At 40.4% G+C, this 22,247-nt stretch overlaps 1 protein-coding gene across 1 annotated transcript in view; it reads left to right on the forward strand.

Moving 5' to 3' along the window:
• Positions 1-375: 375 nt before the first annotated feature.
• The window catches only part of LOC311206101 (extracellular sulfatase Sulf-1), a gene marked incomplete at both ends in the record, with an annotated part of 34,010 nt that continues 12,138 nt past the window's right edge, over positions 376-22,247 (forward strand). Inside the window, 4 exons of the mRNA XM_084281300.1 lie at positions 376-547; positions 6,208-6,447; positions 18,093-18,244; positions 20,305-20,474. Coding sequence (XP_084137426.1) covers positions 376-547; positions 6,208-6,447; positions 18,093-18,244; positions 20,305-20,474 — 734 coding nt within the window. The remainder of the gene's footprint in view (positions 548-6,207; positions 6,448-18,092; positions 18,245-20,304; positions 20,475-22,247) is intronic.

The raw sequence follows: 22,247 nt of genomic DNA on the forward strand, positions 1-22,247 counted from the left end.
GGTACTGACTGTAAGGAACATGCTGCATAAAAAGAAGCGTGGGGTGTAGGAGAAGGAGCAATGTGAGGAGTATACCAGGAGTCAAGCCTATACAAAATGCATGACTTCAAGCAAAAATTATTTGAAAAAGCGTAGTTGCAGAAGGAGCAAGTTTATTCTTAGAAAATGATAGAATAAAGTTATTATTCAACAATATGGCTTGTGTCATGTCAAATGGTATGTGTCAGGTCTGACTTCCCTAAGTATCATCCTTTTCCTGTGTGACTGAAAGTTTATTTATTGCTTAAACAGAATTTCTTTTCCTCCCTACAGATCTTGAAAACTAGAGTTCAGGCACTTCTGGATCGCTCTTTTCATTGAAATACTGGAACTACTATGAAGTCCTCCTTGTTTGCACTCCTCTTGGCAGTGCTCAGTACTGAACTGCTGACAAGTCACTGTTCCACTGTCAAGTCCCCAAGGTTCAGAGGACGTGTGCAGCAGGAGAGAAAAAATATCAGACCAAATATCATCCTTGTACTCACAGATGACCAAGATGTGGAGCTAGGTGAGAAAAAAATGTTATTTGCTACTTCATTTCCTCATGTGTCGTTCAGTAATTTCTGCAAGGCAAGAAGTACTTTAAACTCAGAGAGGGCAGTGGTCCAGAAACAGTATCAGAATGTGGAACAAGTTTGGAAAATAAGTTAAAAAAATATTATTTAATAGCATTTATCAAATTTAATTGCAGACTTTAGGAAATGCATGCATATCAAAATTAATCATAAAAGTCTTTAATCACCACCATAAAAAGATTTAATAATGCATGCAAGGACACACAGGTAAAAAACTTGCATCAAAACTTCTTTTTCAGTTTGTTACTTTACATAGCATTTAAAATGCAAGCCTTATGAGATTAGCCTTTCCCTCAGTGCTGCATAGGTGAGTATTTAAGTTCTTCACATACTTGTCACATGTGTGAATGCCTTCTGACTTGTTTATGCACACAAGAAAACAGTCTTATTTCACAATATAGAGCTAATTTCTATATGAGTTATTACAGTGTTTAAAATTCATCTGTCTTAAAACTATGTTATATATGTAACAGTAAGATAGCTTTGCTTTCACAAGTATACTGAATATGTGAGCACAATCTGGATACACCAGACAGAAGTGATTTTCACATATATTTCTCAGGGCGGAAAAAGTTAAAACACTTGGATGATGTTACAGGAGGCCTTTGAATGTTTTCCATTAAGTAAGTTAGAAAGATATTAATGATGGTTACGCATATAACTGATTTTTGTTTCACTGCCTGAAGTGAAAAAATGAGAGAAAGAAGATCATTTTAGGTTACCCCCAAGCACATATTTTAGTTTTGGGGGCAGGAGGTAAGATCAAAAAGGTGGAAAAATGGCAAATAAATTTGAAATGAAATCTTGCATTCTTAGTGTTTTTTAATGAAAGACATGTTTTTAATAAAAGTAAGGTGATTTTTTTTTAAATAAAATGCCATATGACACCGAAAAAAATCAAAATGTTTCATTCAGAAAACTTGTAATGAAATAGTTCATTTATGCTAATATCAAATACTTTCAGCCAAAAAGTTATAGGCAGAAAGAAATAAAAGCAACCCTGACATTCTTGAGTTATTAGCATTTTTGTATTTGTCATTATGCAATAATAGTTTATGCAGTCTTTCAGAGTTGTGAGAATATAATTAATACACTGTATTTCGTGACTGAGGGTTAATCCTTTCATGCAGCAGTTTTGTCCCAGAGCAGGCCCCGAGATCTGAGTACATCTTATCTATTTCATTTCTCACTCTTTCAAACGTCTGTTCTGTTTAGCCATGCTGCATAACGAATGTCTGTTCCTGACTCTATTTTTGGCCTAAAATACAGCTATTACAATAGGAATGCATTTCTTCTCGATAGAGTTGTTCTGAATTCGTTAAAAGGGTCAAGTCACATCTTCCTTTTTGTGGTCAGAAAGAGCCTGCTTTCTCCAAGGCGCTGGGGAAGGTAGGTCAGCAGACACACGTCTCTGAACAATGTTACCGACTAGCTGTCTTCAATCTTGAGAGAGGGTTTGCTAGTGGTGAGAGAGCAGGAAGGATGTGGCAAGCCACTTTGTTCATTTTGTGGAGCTCCTCTCTTTGAAAGCTGCACTGGATGTTCACAGAGGGCTCTGGCTCCTATTAGCAAGCAGTTGAGCAATAGCCTGGACATGTATGCATTCCCAGCGCATTGAATGAAGACACAGGTTTCCCCTTTCCATAGATCATTTCACAGGAAACAGGATTCAGCCCCAAGACTTACTGTATTGCATTATTTGCACTTCTACTAATAAATCATTCTGCTTATTTGAAAAGCAAAGCCATACTGTTTTCCATGTGTGAAGTATCCCCTTGCCCTTTCGTGATTCCTGTGAAAAAGAAAAAAAATCCTGTTTCCCAGAGGTCAGTGGGAAGTAACACTTTATGTCGCAAACAGAATAAAGCTTAGGCAGAGTTATCCAAAAATCACAAGACTGAAAGTCTCTCAATGTGGATTATTTGCTATTGTATTCCCAGCACGAACATTTCTAAAAGCTGTTCTAAATGAATGCTTGAACATAAAAGCATATAAGGTACACTATAGATTTCGATCAGAAAAGATTTGTCTCTAGTGTATGTATAAGAATTGAACCAAAATATTCAGCTGCCTGAGTGTAAATGATATACAGGGGAGTTACCCAAAGTAAAATTTGCAAGAAGCAGAGAACTAGAATTTAGTTAGTGCTCAAAGCAGCTCTTCATATTGATCTGCACCATCGCCCTGAGTTCTGCATTCTGAATACAAAGAAGTTCAGCAGAGCTGCTGTCTCATACAACTTATCAGATAAAAGCCCCAAACTGCTCCACAATCCCAGTCAGTTCTTATTATAAATGCTGAGAGGAACACGGCACGGAGGAAGGATATTACTGATCAGCTGGTGGATGGTAACTTAGGCAGTATGAAACAGCCTGGCCCACGGCTCTTGATGAAAATCAGCAAAAGTTAGGGCCGGAAGCTGGGAAGTAATCAGTGAAATTGTGCCTTTGCACACTTTTTAGCCTTCACCAAGATCCCAAGGACAGAGAAATAACTGCCTGACACCTTGATAAACACATCTTGCTAAGGACAAAACACCAGCTCCCAGAACTGCATGGGAACAGTACCTCTGGAGACAGTGTATTACTGCTCTTCAGGGTGGTAGCTGCAGCTTCCACTAAGGCCATGTCTCTTCTCCTTTCAGGCATGAGGACTGTTATTTTCAACTTTTTGCTCACTTTTAAATCACTTCCCTTGCCCTCTATGTTCTCTGTCACTTCTTTGTCCCAGGTACTTGCACACATCAGTCCCTCAAGCTGGCCCTCAAGCATGACCCCTCTATATCCTTACTGGGATATTTGTGCAATGTCAAAAAGGAGTCAAAAATAATGAAGACTCGTAGTTCCAGTATTTTAAACCCAGAGCCCTTTGAGATGTTGGACAAATGGGAAAAGGTTTAAAAAGGGGATGAAAAAATCCCTAAGAAGTAAAATAAGACAATTACTTCTTCATCAGTTGGTGAAGGGATCACAACATCATCTGGATACATCATATCAGGCATAATTTACCTGGTTTGCTTTCCATCTTGACTAGACATTTCAAAGCACTGACAAATACAAGCTGAAAAAAATGGTGATATATTCTGAGATCCGCAAGAGTCTGTCACCTTACTGAGGCCTTGCATAGACAAATTAAGACAAGATAGTTTGGGCTGTCCCATTGTAGAACTGTCCACCTGTGATACACCTGGCTGAAAATCTACAGCAACTTTAAGACTCTTTATGAAACCTTGGTTACTGCATGTACTTCTCAACACATGAGGAGAACAAACTGAGAGGTGATGCTGAATGTCTTTCTGACAAAACTTGCTAATTTCTTTGTCCAAAGTGGCTGTCCTCAGTTATCTGGTTCCCCTTAGGTGCTCCCCACTTGGTCATGTAGAGCGCTGGTGTCCTGCTGTCAGACAGCGCCTGAGTACATGTGCCCTGAAGACTGTGGGCCAGATGGTAAAGAGCACAAGCTGTGAGGAGAGCTACAGACAGCAAAGGATTATAACTTATATCAGCAAGTTTTATCTCCTACTTATGTTTTGTTTCACAAATGAGGAAGTCTCACCTGCTTTGAAGTGTCCATTCCAGAATTTCCAGAGGGGCTATATCTATTATCAGTGTCAGTAAGTGCATACCTGGAAGAAAAACTTACTCATAAACAGCAGGTTTGCAAGAGCAGAGGGCTGACCAAGCAGAGGAATGAGGAAGGGCTGTAACAGCCATTCATTTATAATGCATAGAGGCATGAAAGTGCACGTTGGCTCTGATGCTGTTACTGTGCATTAGTGTACCATGACAGTGTGCTTCCCATCTGAGAGGACCTACAAGCACTTTGCAGCTGAACTCTCAGTAATAAACTGCAGCATTTAAAAAATGGGAGAGCTATGGGAGAAAAAAAAGAAAAATGAAAAAAAGAAAAAAAAAAAAAGGAAAAGCCAGCCTGGGGTCCAAAATAAAGACAATGTAGAGTAAGGATCATCTCTTATTTGACTTTTACTCAACAACTCCTTGAAACACTCCCACTCATACAAAAGAAAGACCTCTAGTGCTCAGGGAGCTCTCAGTTACTCTTCTACTTTTCTGTGTCTCTAAGCACATTTTTTGTCTGTACTGAGTTCAGGAAAGCACAAATGTAGATTCTCTGCATTTAGGAAAGATGGACTGTGAAAGAAGAAGAATCCAAAATGATGATGACTTCTGCTCAGGGTACTAAATATATCCTTAAAGACACATATGAGTGCTGCACCAGGAATTGCTAAAGAATTAACTGTCTCTTCCTTTTGTTTTACCAGACAGTTCTGATGAAAAAGATTTCACATTCAGCACAGACTCTTTAGCCCAAAAGCAAAACCAGAGCATGCTTAACTTTCTCTAATAATATTATTTGTAAGATTTTACTGCTTACACCTAAAGCTGAACATCCTTGGAAGTTTTGTGGCCTTACAGACATTTATTTCATGATTTTAAAACTTTTCCAAGTGATCCAAACAGAACCACCAAGAAATACTCTTATTTTATCATTGGAATCAATTATTTTAATTTTAAATTTAAGCTGACTTGTCAATTTTAAAAAATGAATTGTAAAACCAAAGGGAAAAAAAAAAAAAAAAAAAAAAAAAAGAATTCGAGAAGCACTTTCTACAGTAAAAACTGAGCAAGTATTAGAAATTGCAGACATTTCCTAGACACATATTGACATATCCATGGTTCATAGTCACTGTTCACTCTCTGCTCTGTTGGATAACCAAAACAGCAAAGTTTGACAGCTATCAGCAAGTACTGACAGACCTTATCAGGAGCTGCTCAGTCTTTCTGCAGTCAGAAATCTGCACGTCCTGTCTGTCTCACCTTGTTTTTCACAAAGGAGTCTTAAATGATACAAACAACAACCTTCGTTCTTTAAAATGGATCAGTGCAGGAGTATGTTGAGAACGCAAGAGTTTATTGAGAAAGGTGCTGAATGTTGCTAGTACTTTTTACATAAAAATTCATTGCCAAAATGTGATTTTGATCACAGTGCTTTAGTTTTGGAGCCAGACATGCCGATCCTGAGTCCAGAGAAACTTCCCTTTGGGAAAATTGTTACTGAATTCTTTCTCTCCCTTCCCAGACACCTACTCCTTCCTTCCCTTCCTCCCTTCCCACCTACCCCGTTCTCTCTCTCTCTGATTATCTGATAAAAAAGAAGGAATTGTAACAGATTCATTAGTAATCTCAGAATTTTACATACCTTTCTGGCACATTGACTAATGATGCAGTCTGTGTAACATACTGTTTTCCTACAGCAGTGTTTGAAGTACTGTTGACCTATAAATTTGATACAGCTCTAAAGCTTTAACACTGTATTTCTATATTAGTCTGCACTTTAGCTTTGTTTTGAAGCCTGAGAAAAAAAGAACTCAATCTTTCTGGAATCCTGAAAAATATGTTTGGTGATATAAGACAGATTTTATCTTTTCTCCTAAAATTACCTAAGCTATGAAGTGGTCCAGATTGATGTCTGAAAGCAACCTAACCACTAATACTTTACTTTTAATGGCAAAATAACATCCAATATGTTCTGTTTCTTGCAGCAGAATGATAATCAGTACCTTTTTTTGCAGGTTCCTTACAAGTGATGAACAAAACCAGGCGGATTATGGAGAACGGAGGGGCCTCTTTTATCAATGCATTTGTAACCACCCCGATGTGCTGCCCATCACGTTCCTCCATGCTGACTGGGAAGTATGTGCACAACCACAACATCTACACCAACAACGAGAACTGCTCTTCTCCCTCCTGGCAGGCTACTCACGAGCCCCGCACCTTTGCCGTGTATCTCAATAACACTGGGTACAGAACAGGTAAGAGACAAATCAACAGTAGCTCTTTGTTTAAGTGAAGATGATGGACATGGAGTGGGGGGTCTTGACTCACTGCCTGAAATGAGGTGACTATTGTTCCAAACTGGGTTTACAGAGCAGGGGTTTAGTGTTATGGGGAGGGAGGGTATTACTGCCAGCTGGTCCAGATCTACAGCTAACAGCCACACAAAGTAACTCACTTGTAATGGAGCAGCATATTTTCATGCTTGGATGTCCCAGGTGGGAAATAAGCTGTTGGGCAGTTACACCTCGTGAGAAAGAGGTGCATTTTCGTGGCATTGTGGGTCTGAACTGGCAGTTCCAGCCATGACTATGGTCAGTGTTAGGGTCTGCTTGTGGACCGCTGCTAACAGTTCTGTGAGAAGATGTCAGGGCCAGACTAGGGACTGGTGCCAAAGACCTCACAGAAGCAAAGTGCCTGTCATGGGAGTGAAACAAGGTGAACGCTATAATTTAAACTTTGCCACGAGGTGATACTTCATTTGCATTTTCTGAAAATGAATAGAAACATGCTTTTAAGAAGGATTGTTCTGCTGTGCACCAATAAGATTTGATAGTTTTCTTGTAAATTCCTGGTGGTTTTCCGTAGTCAGGAGATCCCTTTCCTGTCTACAAAGAGCTCTTCTTATTCCCCTCATCCATGCTTCAGCTTGATGTAAAACCCGATTCATTTATGCATCACCTATCCCCTAAGATTCAATCTGTAGACACGTTAGGCTCCAGCCTGACTTCCCCTTCTCGAGGTACAGGAGTTGTGCGAGGTCAACAGGGTGCAATTTGTCCAGAAGCGTCATCCGACTACAAAGACTCTCCTTTACAGGACCAAGGAGGCACGGATCATGATGCCAACTGCGTTCCTTACAATGTAATTGGCAGCAGAGAAATTTGTCTGTATCAGTGGTTTAGGCACAAGAACAGATTGCTTTCAAAACATAGCAGGCAAATGTCTCCATGCTGTCTGCTTGTCCTAGTTCTCTAAATACTGCTACACTCGGCGCCTTACATTTATCTGCCTGTTTGCCATCTTTTCTTCACCAAACAAACTCACTCTTTCTTCCACTCTGTCTCTCTCTATCTGTAATTATGAAGAGCTTCTGCATCATGTTTAAAAAGCAAAAACAAATACTTATCTTCTCTGGGCCTGATACATGTACTGAACAGTTCTTTAGTCTCTGTTAAGCTGATTTCAGTAAAGTTGCCACCAAAATACAGCACTACTAAGCCTGAGTAAGGGTCAGCACCAAGGCTTTTGAGGGGAAAAAGAGAGGAGAGAGCAAACTGATTATCACTGTTAGAAAATGTGCTGAATTCATCCTAAAATATACACCTCAGAAACCTTTTCTGCTTGGTCGATGGCTATTTCATGTGGGATCTGCCTTTCCTGTTCTTAAAAAAATTGAGTATCTTACTGACTTGTAATGTAACTTAAAGAACTGAATGCCTCCTGTGTAGACTGAACTGCTGTGGCAGACTTTGGTGTCACCCACCTTCTTTGCCCTTCTGGGGGTAAACACTCTGCTTTGGGTAAGTCTGTTCTGCCATGTATTATGAAGTCACATGGAGATGTCTACTAAATGCAAACCTGGCCCTATTGAGTGGAAAGGAACAAAAGATTAAAAGCAAAAAGGAAAAAATCCATTTCCAAAAGCAGACAGAGGGAACTCAAGTCCTAAAACTATCAGGGTAGTTGAGCGTTAATGAAGGGCAGGACAGGGGAAAAAAAGAAAAAAAAAAAAAAAAAAAAAATACTTGTACGAAACTGTTTCTAACCAAAGTGCATTTCTTGACCCTATAGTAATAAGACCCTAAAGAACTTATGCCTTTACTCCTTGTAAGATGAGTCCCCCTCCCAATTACCCCACAATTATTTTTTGATGCAGAAGCTTAATTAACAGTAGAACTTGTAATACATTTTTCAAGGACAGTGTTGCCTCATTAAAGAGTCATCAAAAGTCCACTAACTAATTAATAATCTACATTTCACAGCTAGAAGGTTTAGTAAAATTGTAATGACTCAAGAACACCTAGGAGTGAAAAATAATTGAGAGTGGAAAAGAGGTAGCTGGGGAGAGAGAGCATGACGCATGACTACATGACGCATGGGCTCATCGTGACTCTGTGCAGAACCAGCAGACTCCACAGGTATTTGCCCTGTGCATTTATCTGCCTCTGTGTTTTGAGAGGAAATCGGTACCCTCCTCAAAAGGAAACTGAGGCAGAGAAAGAGAAAGTGAGTGACTCGAGGCCACTCATGGTTTGGTGGCCATCCTGATAAGGGACTAGTGGGAACCTTGATATACCAGTTGAGACGATGTGCTGTACCTCAGATCAGGTTCTCTGTTTGAACTGATGAGGATTTAGCTCTCACTTTTTTACAGGGTCAAATTATTATATAAGCCAGTGGAAATAAGGGGGTGGCAGAATGTTTATATAATGTCCTTACTTTTGTTCACTCCAGATAGTTTCCAACATCTATAAACCATCCGCTGTCTAAACCTGCCTCAGCCTTAACTAAACCCTGGATACTGCAATTGATCACGTGTGGGCAGGCTGCTTATGAGGAGAGTCCTGCTAAAACCATGAGGACTCCAAGCAAGCACAGCAGTCCATTTAAAGAGGTCTGAAATGTGCTGTAATAAACTGCAGTCGTAATTAGAGCCCACTGGGAAAACCTGACAAAAAACAGAATGTTTTTTTATTTCCTTTTTCTGTTTTACTCCTGTTCTACTCTTAAGTGACCTAATGGAGATGTTGTTTCATGGGAACATCCCTTTTTTGAAATGTCAGTGCTAAATCATAGGCAGGAACTGTGCTGTGTGGGAACAGGGCAGACAATATTCAGAAACAACGCTGCCAAAACAAAATTGCTTTTGCTTCTAATTATCATTAAAAAAAAAAAAAATCCTAAAACAATTAATGATGTTGCAATATTTATGGTTTCTCTTACTCACAAGCTGTATGCTAATGCAGAAATGAGTCAGTTGCACAGCTTCCCGACTTTGAAAATCCACAAAATTGGTAATATTAAACCAGAATTTCTAGAATGCCAACAAACAGTAGGAAATAGCAGGGGGAGATACACAAAATACATAGAAAGAGAAAACAAAACAACTCTGCAGAGCTTCAGAGATGAGATTAGTTTTTATTACATAGGCTCCAGCTATACTGGGGAAGAAAGATGGTCACTCTGTAATTGCTTTCAAATTTCATGGAAATTGTCAGAACAGCTTCAGAAGTTTTCTTTCATCTTGTTGTTTTAAGGTCAAGAAACATCCCACCAGCTATTTAGATTCAGAAATTTTATTCACAAGATTATTAGTTGCAGGAGTTGGAAGTTTTGCTTAGCCCTTTCCAATGCTGGCTATTTGCTGTCCTTTCAATACTTCCCACAGTACTGTTGAAGTCTTTTACTTTACCTTTTATTCTTTTTTCCCTAGCCCTACAGCACATAGCCTTGCCTCTCAGACATGTGTTCTTCAGTATTGTCAGATCACGCTGCCATACACTTACACAAATACAGAGGTAAATTCCAGGTGCGCACTACCTGAACCTTGGCATCCTCCAGTAGGCAAGCAGGATTGTGCCACATTTCAATGTAGCAATAACCAAGCATTATCTTAGCATTTTAGAAGAGAGAGCCATGACAGCAGCACAGCCGATATCCATGAGACATCAATGTAACCATCATTTTATGGGTATAACGTGTGTCATACTTTGTATGCTGGAGAATTTTACAGCTTTACTAGCTGAAGTTTCACCCCTTTGCATATCTGAAGAGAAATTTAAGTATAAATTCTCCCACTGATTTAACATAGATATGCGTTCAGAGCTCTCTCTGCTTAGTGTTACCTTATAAAATGATTACCTTCTAATCCTCTCTCCTATTAGCCATTCACAGGCAGCATAGCTGTTCAGGAGAGAGCAGGAGTCTGCTCTGGCTCAGTGACCACTGACAGCCTCACAGCAACAAGCCAAATTCAGGACCAGGCTCTCCCCTTACGCAATCACACCTGAAAGAACAAAGATCACCAAATTAGGCGATTATTTGCTTACATATTTCTTTAATTGTCTTTATGAAGACATATTTCCCAATATTTCACTCCTTGCTGAGATGGATCAAGCAATCAGAATAAGATTTAGGGTTCATGTATGCAAGTGTCCTGATAGTATTCTCAACCTTTTAAAGGACAGCAATGCCAAAAGCTGAGCAGCATGAATGCTATTTTTTAAACACTCATGTTTGCAAAACTCAGAACTCAGGAAGTGGCTGGACATCAGGATGCTGCTATCTGATATATTTTGACATTAGCCACAGACTTCTGTGTCATGATGAACATAAATGGTCATTTGCTTGACATCTAGTTAATATTTTCAACAGTGAATGCTGTTGATCAGCTTTTTATGTATGTCAGTTGACTTTTGTCAATTACGGGTACCTTTGCTAGTGTTATGACCAAAGAGCTAATAAAATACTGAGGTGACAAGACTGAAGGCTAAGCAGTTTGGGGAAGGAGTATTTAAACTGTACACCATTCTATTTTGACACATTTGGACAAGTTAATCTTTCATAACTTGTGCAAAAATTATGCCTTCTGAAGGTGTGGGTAGACAATAAATTTCCTCTGGAGGCAAAGCTCGTGTGTTTCCTGTTCACAGCCTTACAGTACAATTCACTGCCAGCACACGCTATGTTTAATCTGCATCATTTCAGTGACCTAATTTGTATCCTGCCTCATGCACCACTGCAAAACAGAGAGGATTTCAGGATATGATATTAGGGTGGGAATGAGTATGCAGGGAGTGAGTTGTGGTTTTCAGAATATTTCTAAAGTGAAAATAGAAAATCCCAAGTTTTAGGTTCTTTCTTAACTGGCATAAAAGAGGGTGAGGAGCATCAAACATAATTTAACTTGTAAATAATTTAAATAACTAAAAATATGCTTGTACATCTCACTTTTCGGAACAGAATTGCACTTTCAGTCAAGCTAGGAAATGTTTACGTAAAAGTGAAACATGATGAATATATACAAATAGTTCACAAAAAAAAGTGAAATATGGATGAAAGAAAAGGCCAAATAGAATAATGAGCAGGATTTTCTCATTCTCTGTTATCATTTGAAGTGAAACCTTTTTTGGTTTCTGTCCAGGACCTCATCAAAAACCACAGCATGTTTGCCCACTCACACTTGAAACAGAATTCTGTGCTGCCAAATACTGTGCAGAAAACCATACACTAAATAATTTTTAGCAAGGTTACACATTCAAGTGCTTCATTTCAGAAAATCTGGGTAGAACATTTGTGTGTGCAACTAATTCATCTCTCTTGTTCATGTGGCCAAATGACAGGATTTAACTGCATAAGAGCATATCACTTGGGGGGAAGGATGAAATTTCCTTAATTTAAAAAGAGGATAGACCGCTATCAAGAGGTATAATGCTAGCATGCACATCAACTAGGACAGAGGTCTCAGATCCCTTCTGCAAGACTTTTATTACTCAGTAACTAAGCCGAGTGGGGTTTTATCACATACATGTATATGGGGTGGGGGGGTTCAGACGTCTGCTGGAAGGAAGATAGCAGTGAGTCTCAGGAGTCCTTTTCAGGCGTTGTTGTGTCCTCCCAATGTCCAAAAGCGTTCATTCCTTTGCACTTCTGCCTCCCCTTATCCTATCCAACTTGGAGAAGCAGTCTCCACTCCTCAGATTTCTCATCCCAGTCTTCTGGCCCTGCAAAGCCTCTTCTGGGTCCATGCCTCTGAGTCCCCCAGCTTGTCTGTCAGCAAGTCATTCCCACCCTCCTTCCCCGCCTGGCGTCTAGTCATTTCTTGACAGACATGTCCTGTTCCCACCACTTGCCATTAGCAATCTCCTTTCCCAGCCCACTCAGAAAATCAGTTTCTCCCCATCCCCCTCACCCTCCCTCCTTGCCTTGTCAGTCTCCTTCTTTCCCCTTTCTTCATTCATTGTCCAGTGTCTTGGTCAACATTCCCCGTCCTGGGCCCCTGAGCCTCCGCTGCTTTTCCTCTCTCTCTTTTTCCCTCTCTCAGTTCCTTTGCTGGATCCCCTGGGGCCCTTCCCCAAAATGCTTGTCCTTATCTGCTCACCTCCTGCCCTCTGCTTTTCAATCAACTTTCTCCCGCCTACTGACACCCCTCACAGGTGGACAAAGAATGCCCCAAGGTGCCCAGATCTCCAGAAGATGCAAACTGCAGTGTTTTTTTTTTCAAACCCGAGCAAAATTTGGACAGATTATCACTAAGATGATAAAAGATGCCTCCTTGACAGAAAATCTATCATGTCTTTGACAGAGTTCATGCTCTCCTTGCAGAGCATGGACGTGCTATCAAATGAAAGCTTGCATAATTTTTTTCAGATGTTACATGTAATTCCTTTTCCATCGCTGTGGTTCTCAAAGGTGGCTACTGTTCGGGCTAAGAAGTTTCAAAAAATTCAGCCTGAGGCAGACATCCAGTGTGGAAAATTTCAGTCCAAGTATGAGAAGGTTATAAGCAACTGAAAGTAGGGTCTTATAATGAGAAGTGTCAGACAACATCAGTACTGGAATGTGCTACCAGCTTGGCTCATAATGCAAGCTTTGTTAAAGCCATCACCCAGCCTAACGACTGGTATATCAAGTTATAGGCTAATGCTTTTTGCAACTGCTGAGTTATAAAAGCTTTAATGCTCTTTCTGGTTACAATGGTAAACCTGACAGCGACTGGGAAAGACCCACGAATCTGGAGAAAGAGTAGAAAACCTGGGTCTTTCTGCTGTGGTTAAGTTACATGACAGGGAACTAAGAAATCAGAATAATATTTTTTGCAATACCACAGGCTTCCTGCATGACTTAGGTCTAGCTGAGGGTTAGCCTCTTGGTGCCTCAGTTTCCTCATGGCATTTTTGAGTCTGCGCTTATTTCATTCCTTAGGGAGGGCTGGAATACTGGTCTGACTTGCTGCAGTTGGTGATGTGATACCCTAATGCTCTGTAATCTTTCAGCAGAAGGGAAAAATCAAACTTTCCAGCTTTAAACCTATTGTTTGCATAACGGGAAGAAAGCAAGAAGGATTTTAGTGGAGCAGTCTGGAAGTTGCAATTTTGTTGGGCTCTGTCCCCAGAGCACAGAGTCACCATGCGTCAGCTCTGAAATGGCATGTAAACAGTGCTTTGCAACTCTTGTGAGTGGTTTCCTGACTTTGCTAAAGGAAGTGGGCTGTCTGCTTAAAGCTCTTGTCTGGGTCAGCATGACTAAACCTTACAGCAGCATGCCTTCTTAAAGCTTTAGTTTGGTTTTAAATCAGAAACATTCCCACAAATTTCAGCAAATATCAAGGGTGTTAAACACAATGTATGTCCTTTGATCCATGGAAGTGGAGAGATGTGTCTCCAGCAGACACAGCCCAGTTCACCTGTGTGCTAATCCACTAATGCTGACAGGGGTAAGGGGCCTAATTCTGTTGTGTAATGCAGTAAACATTATTCATAAATCTTGTATTAAGTGCTGGGAAATTAAGTGGTGGGAATTGCAAGAATTTGCATCACATTAAGCTGTAAAAAATCCTGGCTTTAAACTCCAGAGATCCCCTGGGTCAAATTCTACTTGCTGTCAATTGCAACCCCCTGGCTCTCTCAGTCCAGTTCAGGACTCATTAGCTAATTGCTAAAGGGAAAACAAAAACCTGTATTAGGGAATCTTTTCGTATTAGCTACCAGACATGCATATTCTGCAGCCACTCCTGAGACACATAGATGTCTGTATAACTGTTCACCCTGCCATGTGTTGTTGTTTGCATAGACTTAATTGAACATACTGACATAGAATGTAATTATTTTGATATACAGAGTTACTCTACATGTGATTAAAAAATAACAATGTGTCCCGGGAACAGTTAGCAAAACTGCCAGAATACTGATATAAACTGTCATTAAGGTGCAAAAATTGGCATTTATCTTTCCTGTTATCCCTGTGGGGGCTGTTAAACACAATAATGAAAAGATGTCCCTTGAAATGGCATTACTTTTTAATGAGGCTTTTACCCATTGAGTCATAATCTCCATTTTATTAATTACAAGCAAAAACGGCTTCCAAAACCTTGAAACTGCTGAGTGCAAGTGGCTTCCAAAGCTGAGCATCACCAGTCAGCACTCAGAATTAGGCAAATCAGCAAATGCCAGGCTACAGCTAAGGATGCAGGTCAACTTTATAAGCCAAACATTTGAGGATCCAGCAAGAGCATTTGCACATCACAGTGTCAGCTCCTGGGTACTCCTGCGACATACTCTACATCACTTTAATTGTTTACAATCCTCCGGTTAACAAAAAAGCATGCAGGACACCAGTAGTGATTACTTGCTGATTATATGGCCCCATGGACACTACTGTGCTTTCCTTTTATTCCAGCACTTGTCTTCATTCAGAGCTTGAAGATCCAGACACTAACTGCTGGCACGGAGCTCCAGCTCTGACTCACTGGCCCTATCCTGTACTCAGTGGTACTCAGAAAACCCTATGGTGAAATGATTGAACTCTTGTGTTTGTGTAAAAGCTTCGCTTTTCCCTTCACATATATAATTACTCACATCCTCCTGAGCTTTTGACCAGCAAACCACCCTTGGTTAAAGTAATTTGGCAAATGTGATCCATTATCTCAGCTACTGCTGCTTCTACAAGTATTCAGGGTTTTACTGTGTGTTTGACATGGGAACTGCTTTATTCTACAACAGGGTGAAACACCTATTTCTGCAAACTGTCTCTCAAGGAGCTGCTTAAAACTTGACGTTTCTCAGATTATTTTTATGATAAAATGCTAAATCATTGCCAACACAAAGGTGAATGGTTCAGTCTGTCAATCTGAAGTCTCACAACATGCCTGAAATCTGGGGTTCAGGGGACCAAGGGGAAGCTAACAAAACATTATTAAAGTTGCAAAATTAAGTAACCTAAAGCAAGGAAATTCCAGGATGAATTGCCCCCTACCAGCTCCAAGCCTCCCTTTCCTTTTCTAAATTCAATTTATCTTTTCCCATCCCTGTGTTCCAGGATTTTTCATCTCTGCATTTTATGCTCGTGGCTTTCTCTCAGGTAATGCCTGAATGTAAAAAGAAGAGCAAGAGAGAAAGAAGCTGACTGTTCTTTGATTTAGGGTCAAAACTGAAACTGTGAGGACTTTCTGAGGTCCATAAAGGATCAACCTGTGGTGACATTAAACTGAGAAGCTGTAGTAAGTCTTTCCTGATCATCTGTATGCTACAGTTTTTCAAAGCTTGGCTATTTTAGTACAGATTTTCATAGCCACCTCTGTTATTTACAAAGGCACTAAATCAAAACCTAGAGACACTAGAGCTTCTTAGAGAACAGCTTGCCAAAGATTTTTTAAATGGGCAAACCCATTTATTTTTCCCTAGCCTTTTTCTTGGAAATTGCTGAACTGTTTGGCTAAAATTTTCCACAAAGCAAAATCCAGCCTGAGTCAGATAGCACGGAAACTATCATCACTACTGATTGAAGGTTGGCACAACTGCAAATAACAGTGTTCAGGTCTCAGTATTAGTCAATGGTAATTATAGGTGGGGCTATCAAACCATCCTACATGTTAAATTGCTATAACTTCCATCTTACAGTTTGAGAGCCTCTGATCTTTGTGGGAGGCAGGTTGGCATAGAGTCCTTTAAAGATGAACGCAGCACGTGGAGGTTCCCCAGGGTCATGCTGCTGGAGGATCTGGGATGGCATTCAGGAGGGCTGACCTCAAGTGTCCCCTGAACCACAGGCTGTCCTTGATTTTGCTTGGCTCAGTAATGCTCTCTCTCCCACGGTCAAATCACTCTCCCATGCTTTTCTTCATTATTGTCTCTCTGATTTCCCTTTCCCTTCTGCTCTTTCTATGGCTTCTTTTCCCACAGTATTTCAGCCTTTACCTTTACACATTCCCTGAACATCTGACTCCCTGAGAGTTTGACACAGGCTGCCTTAAAGGAGAGTTATCGTTTCCATTCTGGGAGGCATTGGTGCTGGGCACGTATTCCTTCCCCACGGTTACCCTCTTCACCTCAAATTTTTTGACTTCTAGTTGGCCCCAGAAGAAAAAAGGATAGTGGCTGGGTTGCTTTCTTAGTGGCTGTGGGAGGAATAGCTAAAAAGTCTGGGCTAGTGTCTGCAGGACTTGTTTATATGTCACATTCCACGTGGTATAGGAAAGAAACATTATATATGACTATAACCTCTGGTTAGTGACATTTGGCAGCTAAAAGATTTGATTGCACCATAGTTATGTTGCCTCAAAAAAAGTTCTAATTATGAACATTTTGATTTTTCCACCAGTTTTCCCAGGAAGGAGTTCACCATGCCCACATCAATCAGATCTGAATTACTGAAGCCCTTCCACAAATGTGCTCTTTGGTTAGATTGAATGTGTCTAGGTTGAATGTGAGGTTTTCCAAAGTGACTTCATTTCCTAGTAGGAAACAAGTAAGGGTGTTTGATGTGCGTCTCGAAACCCAGCCGAGGGAGTGACGCTGGGCAGAAGCTGTCCGTGGGCAGGTCTGGCTGGCGGGAACAGGCTGGCGGTGAGGGCAGGGGATGCACACCATGAGGGGTACAGCCTGATGGGTGGTTATTACATGCAGTACCTCTGTCCTTGCAAAGGAAGAGATCTCTGTCATTCTCTCCTCTCCAGGTGACACCTTCCAAGGGCTTGCACACCTTAAGAGCTTCCACACCCACTTGGCTCTAGAAGCAATGCAGCTGCATTTGTTAGGGTGCCAGAGTTGATCGATCCTTCCGAGGCCAGTTGGCCAGCTTTCAGCACTCGCATATCTTTGGCACAAGCATTCCCAACAAGAATTGAGAGTTTACAGCATTGTGAGGCTGTTTTTCTTTTTACTTCTGTCCAGAAGAGTTGGCAAGAGCACCTGCAGACACTCCTGGGCATGATGGCAGTTTCTGAAAGCTTCGTTCTGAGGGGGTTATGACTTGTCACCTGCAGCTAATTGAAAAATATGCTTAGTTTTGCAGGCCAGGTAGACATAGTTGACCTCCAAGACATTGTCTGTCTGCCTCAGAGAAGCTTTGGCATTAAAGCAGGGCAGGGATTCCCTCTTGCTCTACCCATATGGGGCCCAGCAGGAAACAGATCCAGACTTCCCAGACCTTTTATCAAACCAGAAAATGCAGCCAGGTTGCAAAGACCAAACTTTCAAAAGTTAGAGGCCGAGCTCCAAAACATCATAGAACTTGTTTAAAGCCACAAGAGGTGTTTCTCAGATGTTTCCTCTAGGGACTGAATTTTTATTCCATTTTCAAGTGGATACCAAGAGAAACATCTGCATTCTAAAGAGAGAAGAAAAAAAATCTCACATCAGCACTAGATTCCAAAAGCGGCAGATTAAGAAAGAAAAATAAAGTCACAAAGGCTTTCAACTCTTATAAAAATTCTGGAAATAATTTAATTTCAAAACTCTCTAAGATATAAAAGGAACATTTCTAATAAAGTGACTCTGACTCATTCTAACACATTTTGTCTTCATTCATGCATGCTTTTGACTCAGACTAAAAGACTTGGATTGCAAAGCCTCATGTGTGTGTGTGTTCTTTTTTTTTTTCTTTCTTTTTTTTACCTTCACAGCTTTTTTTGGGAAATACCTCAATGAATACAATGGCAGCTACATCCCTCCCGGGTGGAGAGAGTGGGTTGGATTAGTGAAGAACTCTCGCTTCTATAATTACACCATTTCTCGCAATGGTAACAAAGAGAAGCATGGATTTGATTATGCAAAGGTATTTTCCAGACATATAAATACCACATCCTTAATCCATATAAAAATAACTTTTGGATAATTAATTAACCATATAATTAATTAATTAACCAACTACAACCAAGAAATTGCAATGTCATTTTCCTCTCCAGGGCATTTCAGATCAATTTCTGTGTGAGAATTTTAACTGCGGGATGGAAGAAAGTTTCCAAGGGCTCTTCAGTACAGTCTGTCAATTCCTCCCTCCTTTACTCTCTCTGCTAGAAAGTGTTGATTCTCTGGCAGAAGCAAACAGTAAATAAAGGCCTTTCTTGAAGATAACTGCATTTTGCAACACTGAACTTTAAAGTTAGCTGAGTGTTGTCAGTTATTACCCACATAAGAAACCTTAGTTAATGCTGTTTCCCATTATAAAGTGAAAAAAAAAAAAATAAGAAGTTGTGAGTCTGTGCTGTTAGACTCCGGATATGACTAGGAGGACAGATAAGCACAAGAACACAGCCTTTGGAAAACTTCTGGGCTTGTTTGTGCTCTTGACAAAGTTTGGAAAATATGCCAAGGTGACCTGCCCACTGCCGTGAAGTTTCTCGGAAAGGCTTAGGAGTGCAGGGTGCAGACTTTCCAGCCTGCAGAAAGCTATTTGGAATTTCCTCAGACTGTAGGCTCACGGAAGAAGATACAGATGTTGCAGCTGTGGTTTCTGACCCATGTAATGAGATTTTATTGGAAGCTCACGATGCCTGTTTCTGATTTCCCCACCCGTAGAAATTACATGATACTGATTACATATTTATATAGAGTAAAAAAAAAAAAAAAAAAAAAAAAAAAAAAAAAAAAAAAGGAAAGGAAAGAAAGAAAGCTGGTTACTTAGACATTCTTCACACATCCTGTGTATGTAGCTAGAATAAACAGGGAAATAGGAGGGGAGTGGATGCTTTGGGAGAGCCGTCATACAGGCATTTCATTCAAGCAGGCCACAAAACCAGAAATTATCAGAACCCTGATGCCTCGTGATCATTACCCATTTTGCAACCCAAAAGGTCGCTGGCTGTCTCTTCCATGCCCTTGCAGGGACTGTAACAGCCAGGGCTACCGCCTTTGCTCCAAGCATGCCCCAGGAGAGCAGCAGGGGGCAGGGAGCAAGCGAGCAAAGAGGTCACAGCTGGCTGGCTTGTCCTAGCGTCGACATGCGACACAGGCCGTGTCCCTCAGGCTCTGCTTTTGCAGCTGTTTGGGGCCTTGAATCCACAACATATGATTAGTCATGCCTGGAAGTGCTTGAAATTACAAACATTGTCTCAGCACTTTCTCAATGAAGCTCACTCTAGACCTCCAGGCCAACAGTGAATGCTCCAAGGTAGCAGGTGGTTTAATTTAAGTTTTCATCTTTTTTTCTTAGTCCCATTTCCTCCCTTCCCCTTGTATGCTTCCATTTGCCACCTTGGCTGTGGGTTAAGCCAGTTTATTAGCGAGTCACAACCTTAATCTCAGCAGCTGCACTGCTTAAAGTTGTACAATTAAAAGAACAGAGCCTGCAGGAATTCAAATGCTCCCTGAATTCATGTTTGCAATTTCTCTGATAAAGTTTTTTTGCAATATGCTGCCTGTTGTAGCTTTCTTCCAGTCTGTACATACATGAAAGTATACTCTGAACAAAGTCCGTGCAAGAAATGTTTATGTAAATAGAAAACCAACGTAAGAGTGTGATTTCTTGCAGTTGGGAGCCATTATTTAGATAATGTGTTTTGCCACTGAAATTCAAGAAACATACCTGTGTCAGTATAATCTGTCATTTTAAAGGTCACTTAGCATTATATTACAAAATCTGGTAATCATAATGAATGCATTCTGTTGTATCTGATTTGCAAAATACAGTTTCATTTTATGTGGTATTGCCTGCTTAAGAAAGTAATTACTGCTCAGTCTCCCCTCTGCTCTTTGGAGTCACACATCTCTTTGATAGGATGTTTTTACTTCCTGATTTGCTCTTAAATGAGACCTCAAAAATAATAACATGATAGTATATGATCTAATTAATCATGCACATTGTAACTTTTGCTTTGTGTTAATCGTATGTTACAGGACTACTTCACAGACCTAATCACTAACGAGAGCATTAATTACTTCAGAATGTCTAAGAGGATATATCCCCATAGGCCCATAATGATGGTCATCAGCCATGCTGCACCCCATGGCCCCGAGGACTCAGCACCACAGTTCTCAGAGCTCTACCCCAACGCTTCACAGCATATGTAAGTGACAATCACATGCTGCTAGCCCTAGCTCTTGCATCTGCTTCTGGACAGGTATTTGCTTATGGAGATGTTTCAGTAACAGAGAATTCAAATATAAGAAACATGTAGTAAGCGGTGAATGATTGCTTGCTGCTTTGAACATGCTCCTTCTGGGGAGGAGAGTGACAGCTCTGACCATTATTAAAACAGAGAGAAGCTCTTTTCCTCCTGGGAAGTTGTGGGAGATTAAAAGGTCGGTATTTGACTCTGTAAGGGCAGCGTCTTACAATGCACTGAAAATATGTAGACACAGGTCAGGATCTGTTGGAAAGATATTACTTCCTTCAAGTTCCGCTAAGATATGCGCTTCCTGGGCTCAAACTAACTGAAGGCATTGAGACTAAAACCACCTTTTTGTAGTTTTTGAGTGCTCCAGGTTTCTTTATAGACTAACTTTTGGAAGATTCCCAAAACAGCCTGCATCAGACTGCAGTTTTAATTAACATGTTTAATCTTTCCTGGTGATTCTACTATAATAACAATAATTAAAAAATAAATTAAAAAAAAAAACTCTTTGTTTCTAAAACTGAAGCCAACACCAGGTATAAAGCTGAGGCTAGTGCTGGATTCCATGCCATGTGGGCATGTGGACTGCGTTCATGATTAAACAAAGCTTTTGTGCTTCCTTCCACACAGAAAAGAAATAAAATAAATATTTTAGCTGGACCGTGCATTTATTTGGCTTCTGAAAATGAGGAGGAATCAGAATCAGCTACATTACACTGTGACAAAGCTCTGTGGTACATAAATTGCATTTTTGGTCCTGCAGGGACTCACACAGAAGAGGATGTTATTTGTAGTTATATTATCTAGTTTAAAATTACAAGGAGTAGCTGTTACTGCATAAACTGTATGCATAAGCTGATCACTAGTTGAGGCTAAAAAGAGATTCGTTGTTCAGGGTACATGGTTAAATATTTGTTAGTTTGTATTATTTTTGGCCTCTACTGACTTCTGCTTTCTAGATATGCCACTTTCCCTGGCCTTACATTCTTAGCGATACTTCCCTTTGCCTATATTCTCAGTATTACCACATTCCTGAGACTAGATTTTGCAAACAGTGCAAACCACCAGTAATACTTCATAGCTAATTAGATATTCAGGGTAATCCATACCTGTATATAAGTGACGAGATCGATACTTTAGTATGTAAATATTTGCTTAAAAAGGCAGCTGGTTCTTTAGTAATCACCCCAGAGAATTATTATCATTTTATTAGGTCCTAAAGGTAAAACAAGATAGGCTTTACAACATGAAGACTGTCATATTTGGTTGTATGAAAGATCTTAGTATCTTGAATCATGTGCACCAACAGAAAGCAGCAGGGAATACTTAGGGAAAAAAAAAAATAGAGAGAGAGAGATTCTCGCTATTTCCCTATTTTTGCAGCTTCTGAAGATGATCTGTTAGGTGAAGCATTGGCCTGATCTGTTTTTGAGCTGTGGTGGCAGCCCCGCCATCCTGCAGTGACCAGCATCACACATGCTGCAGGGACAAAGCACTGCCTTTTTATCACTTTCAAACCTGGGGCTTGCTCATGTCCCCTACTTCCCATCCTCTGAGGAATAATGAATATTCACTACATCAAATTTAATAGACCTCTCCCATGTCTTCTTTCAATCACCTCTTTTCAGAGCAAGAGGGTTATAAACTATTTGTTCTCACTCTGTTCAACAGATTGTTTGCTGTTTCATGGCACAGATTGCCTGGCCTCAGGCAAGCCATCCTCTT

This window comes from Netta rufina, assembly GCF_964035555.1.
Source record: "Netta rufina genome assembly, chromosome: 2".
Taxonomy (NCBI): Eukaryota; Metazoa; Chordata; class Aves; order Anseriformes; family Anatidae; genus Netta; species Netta rufina.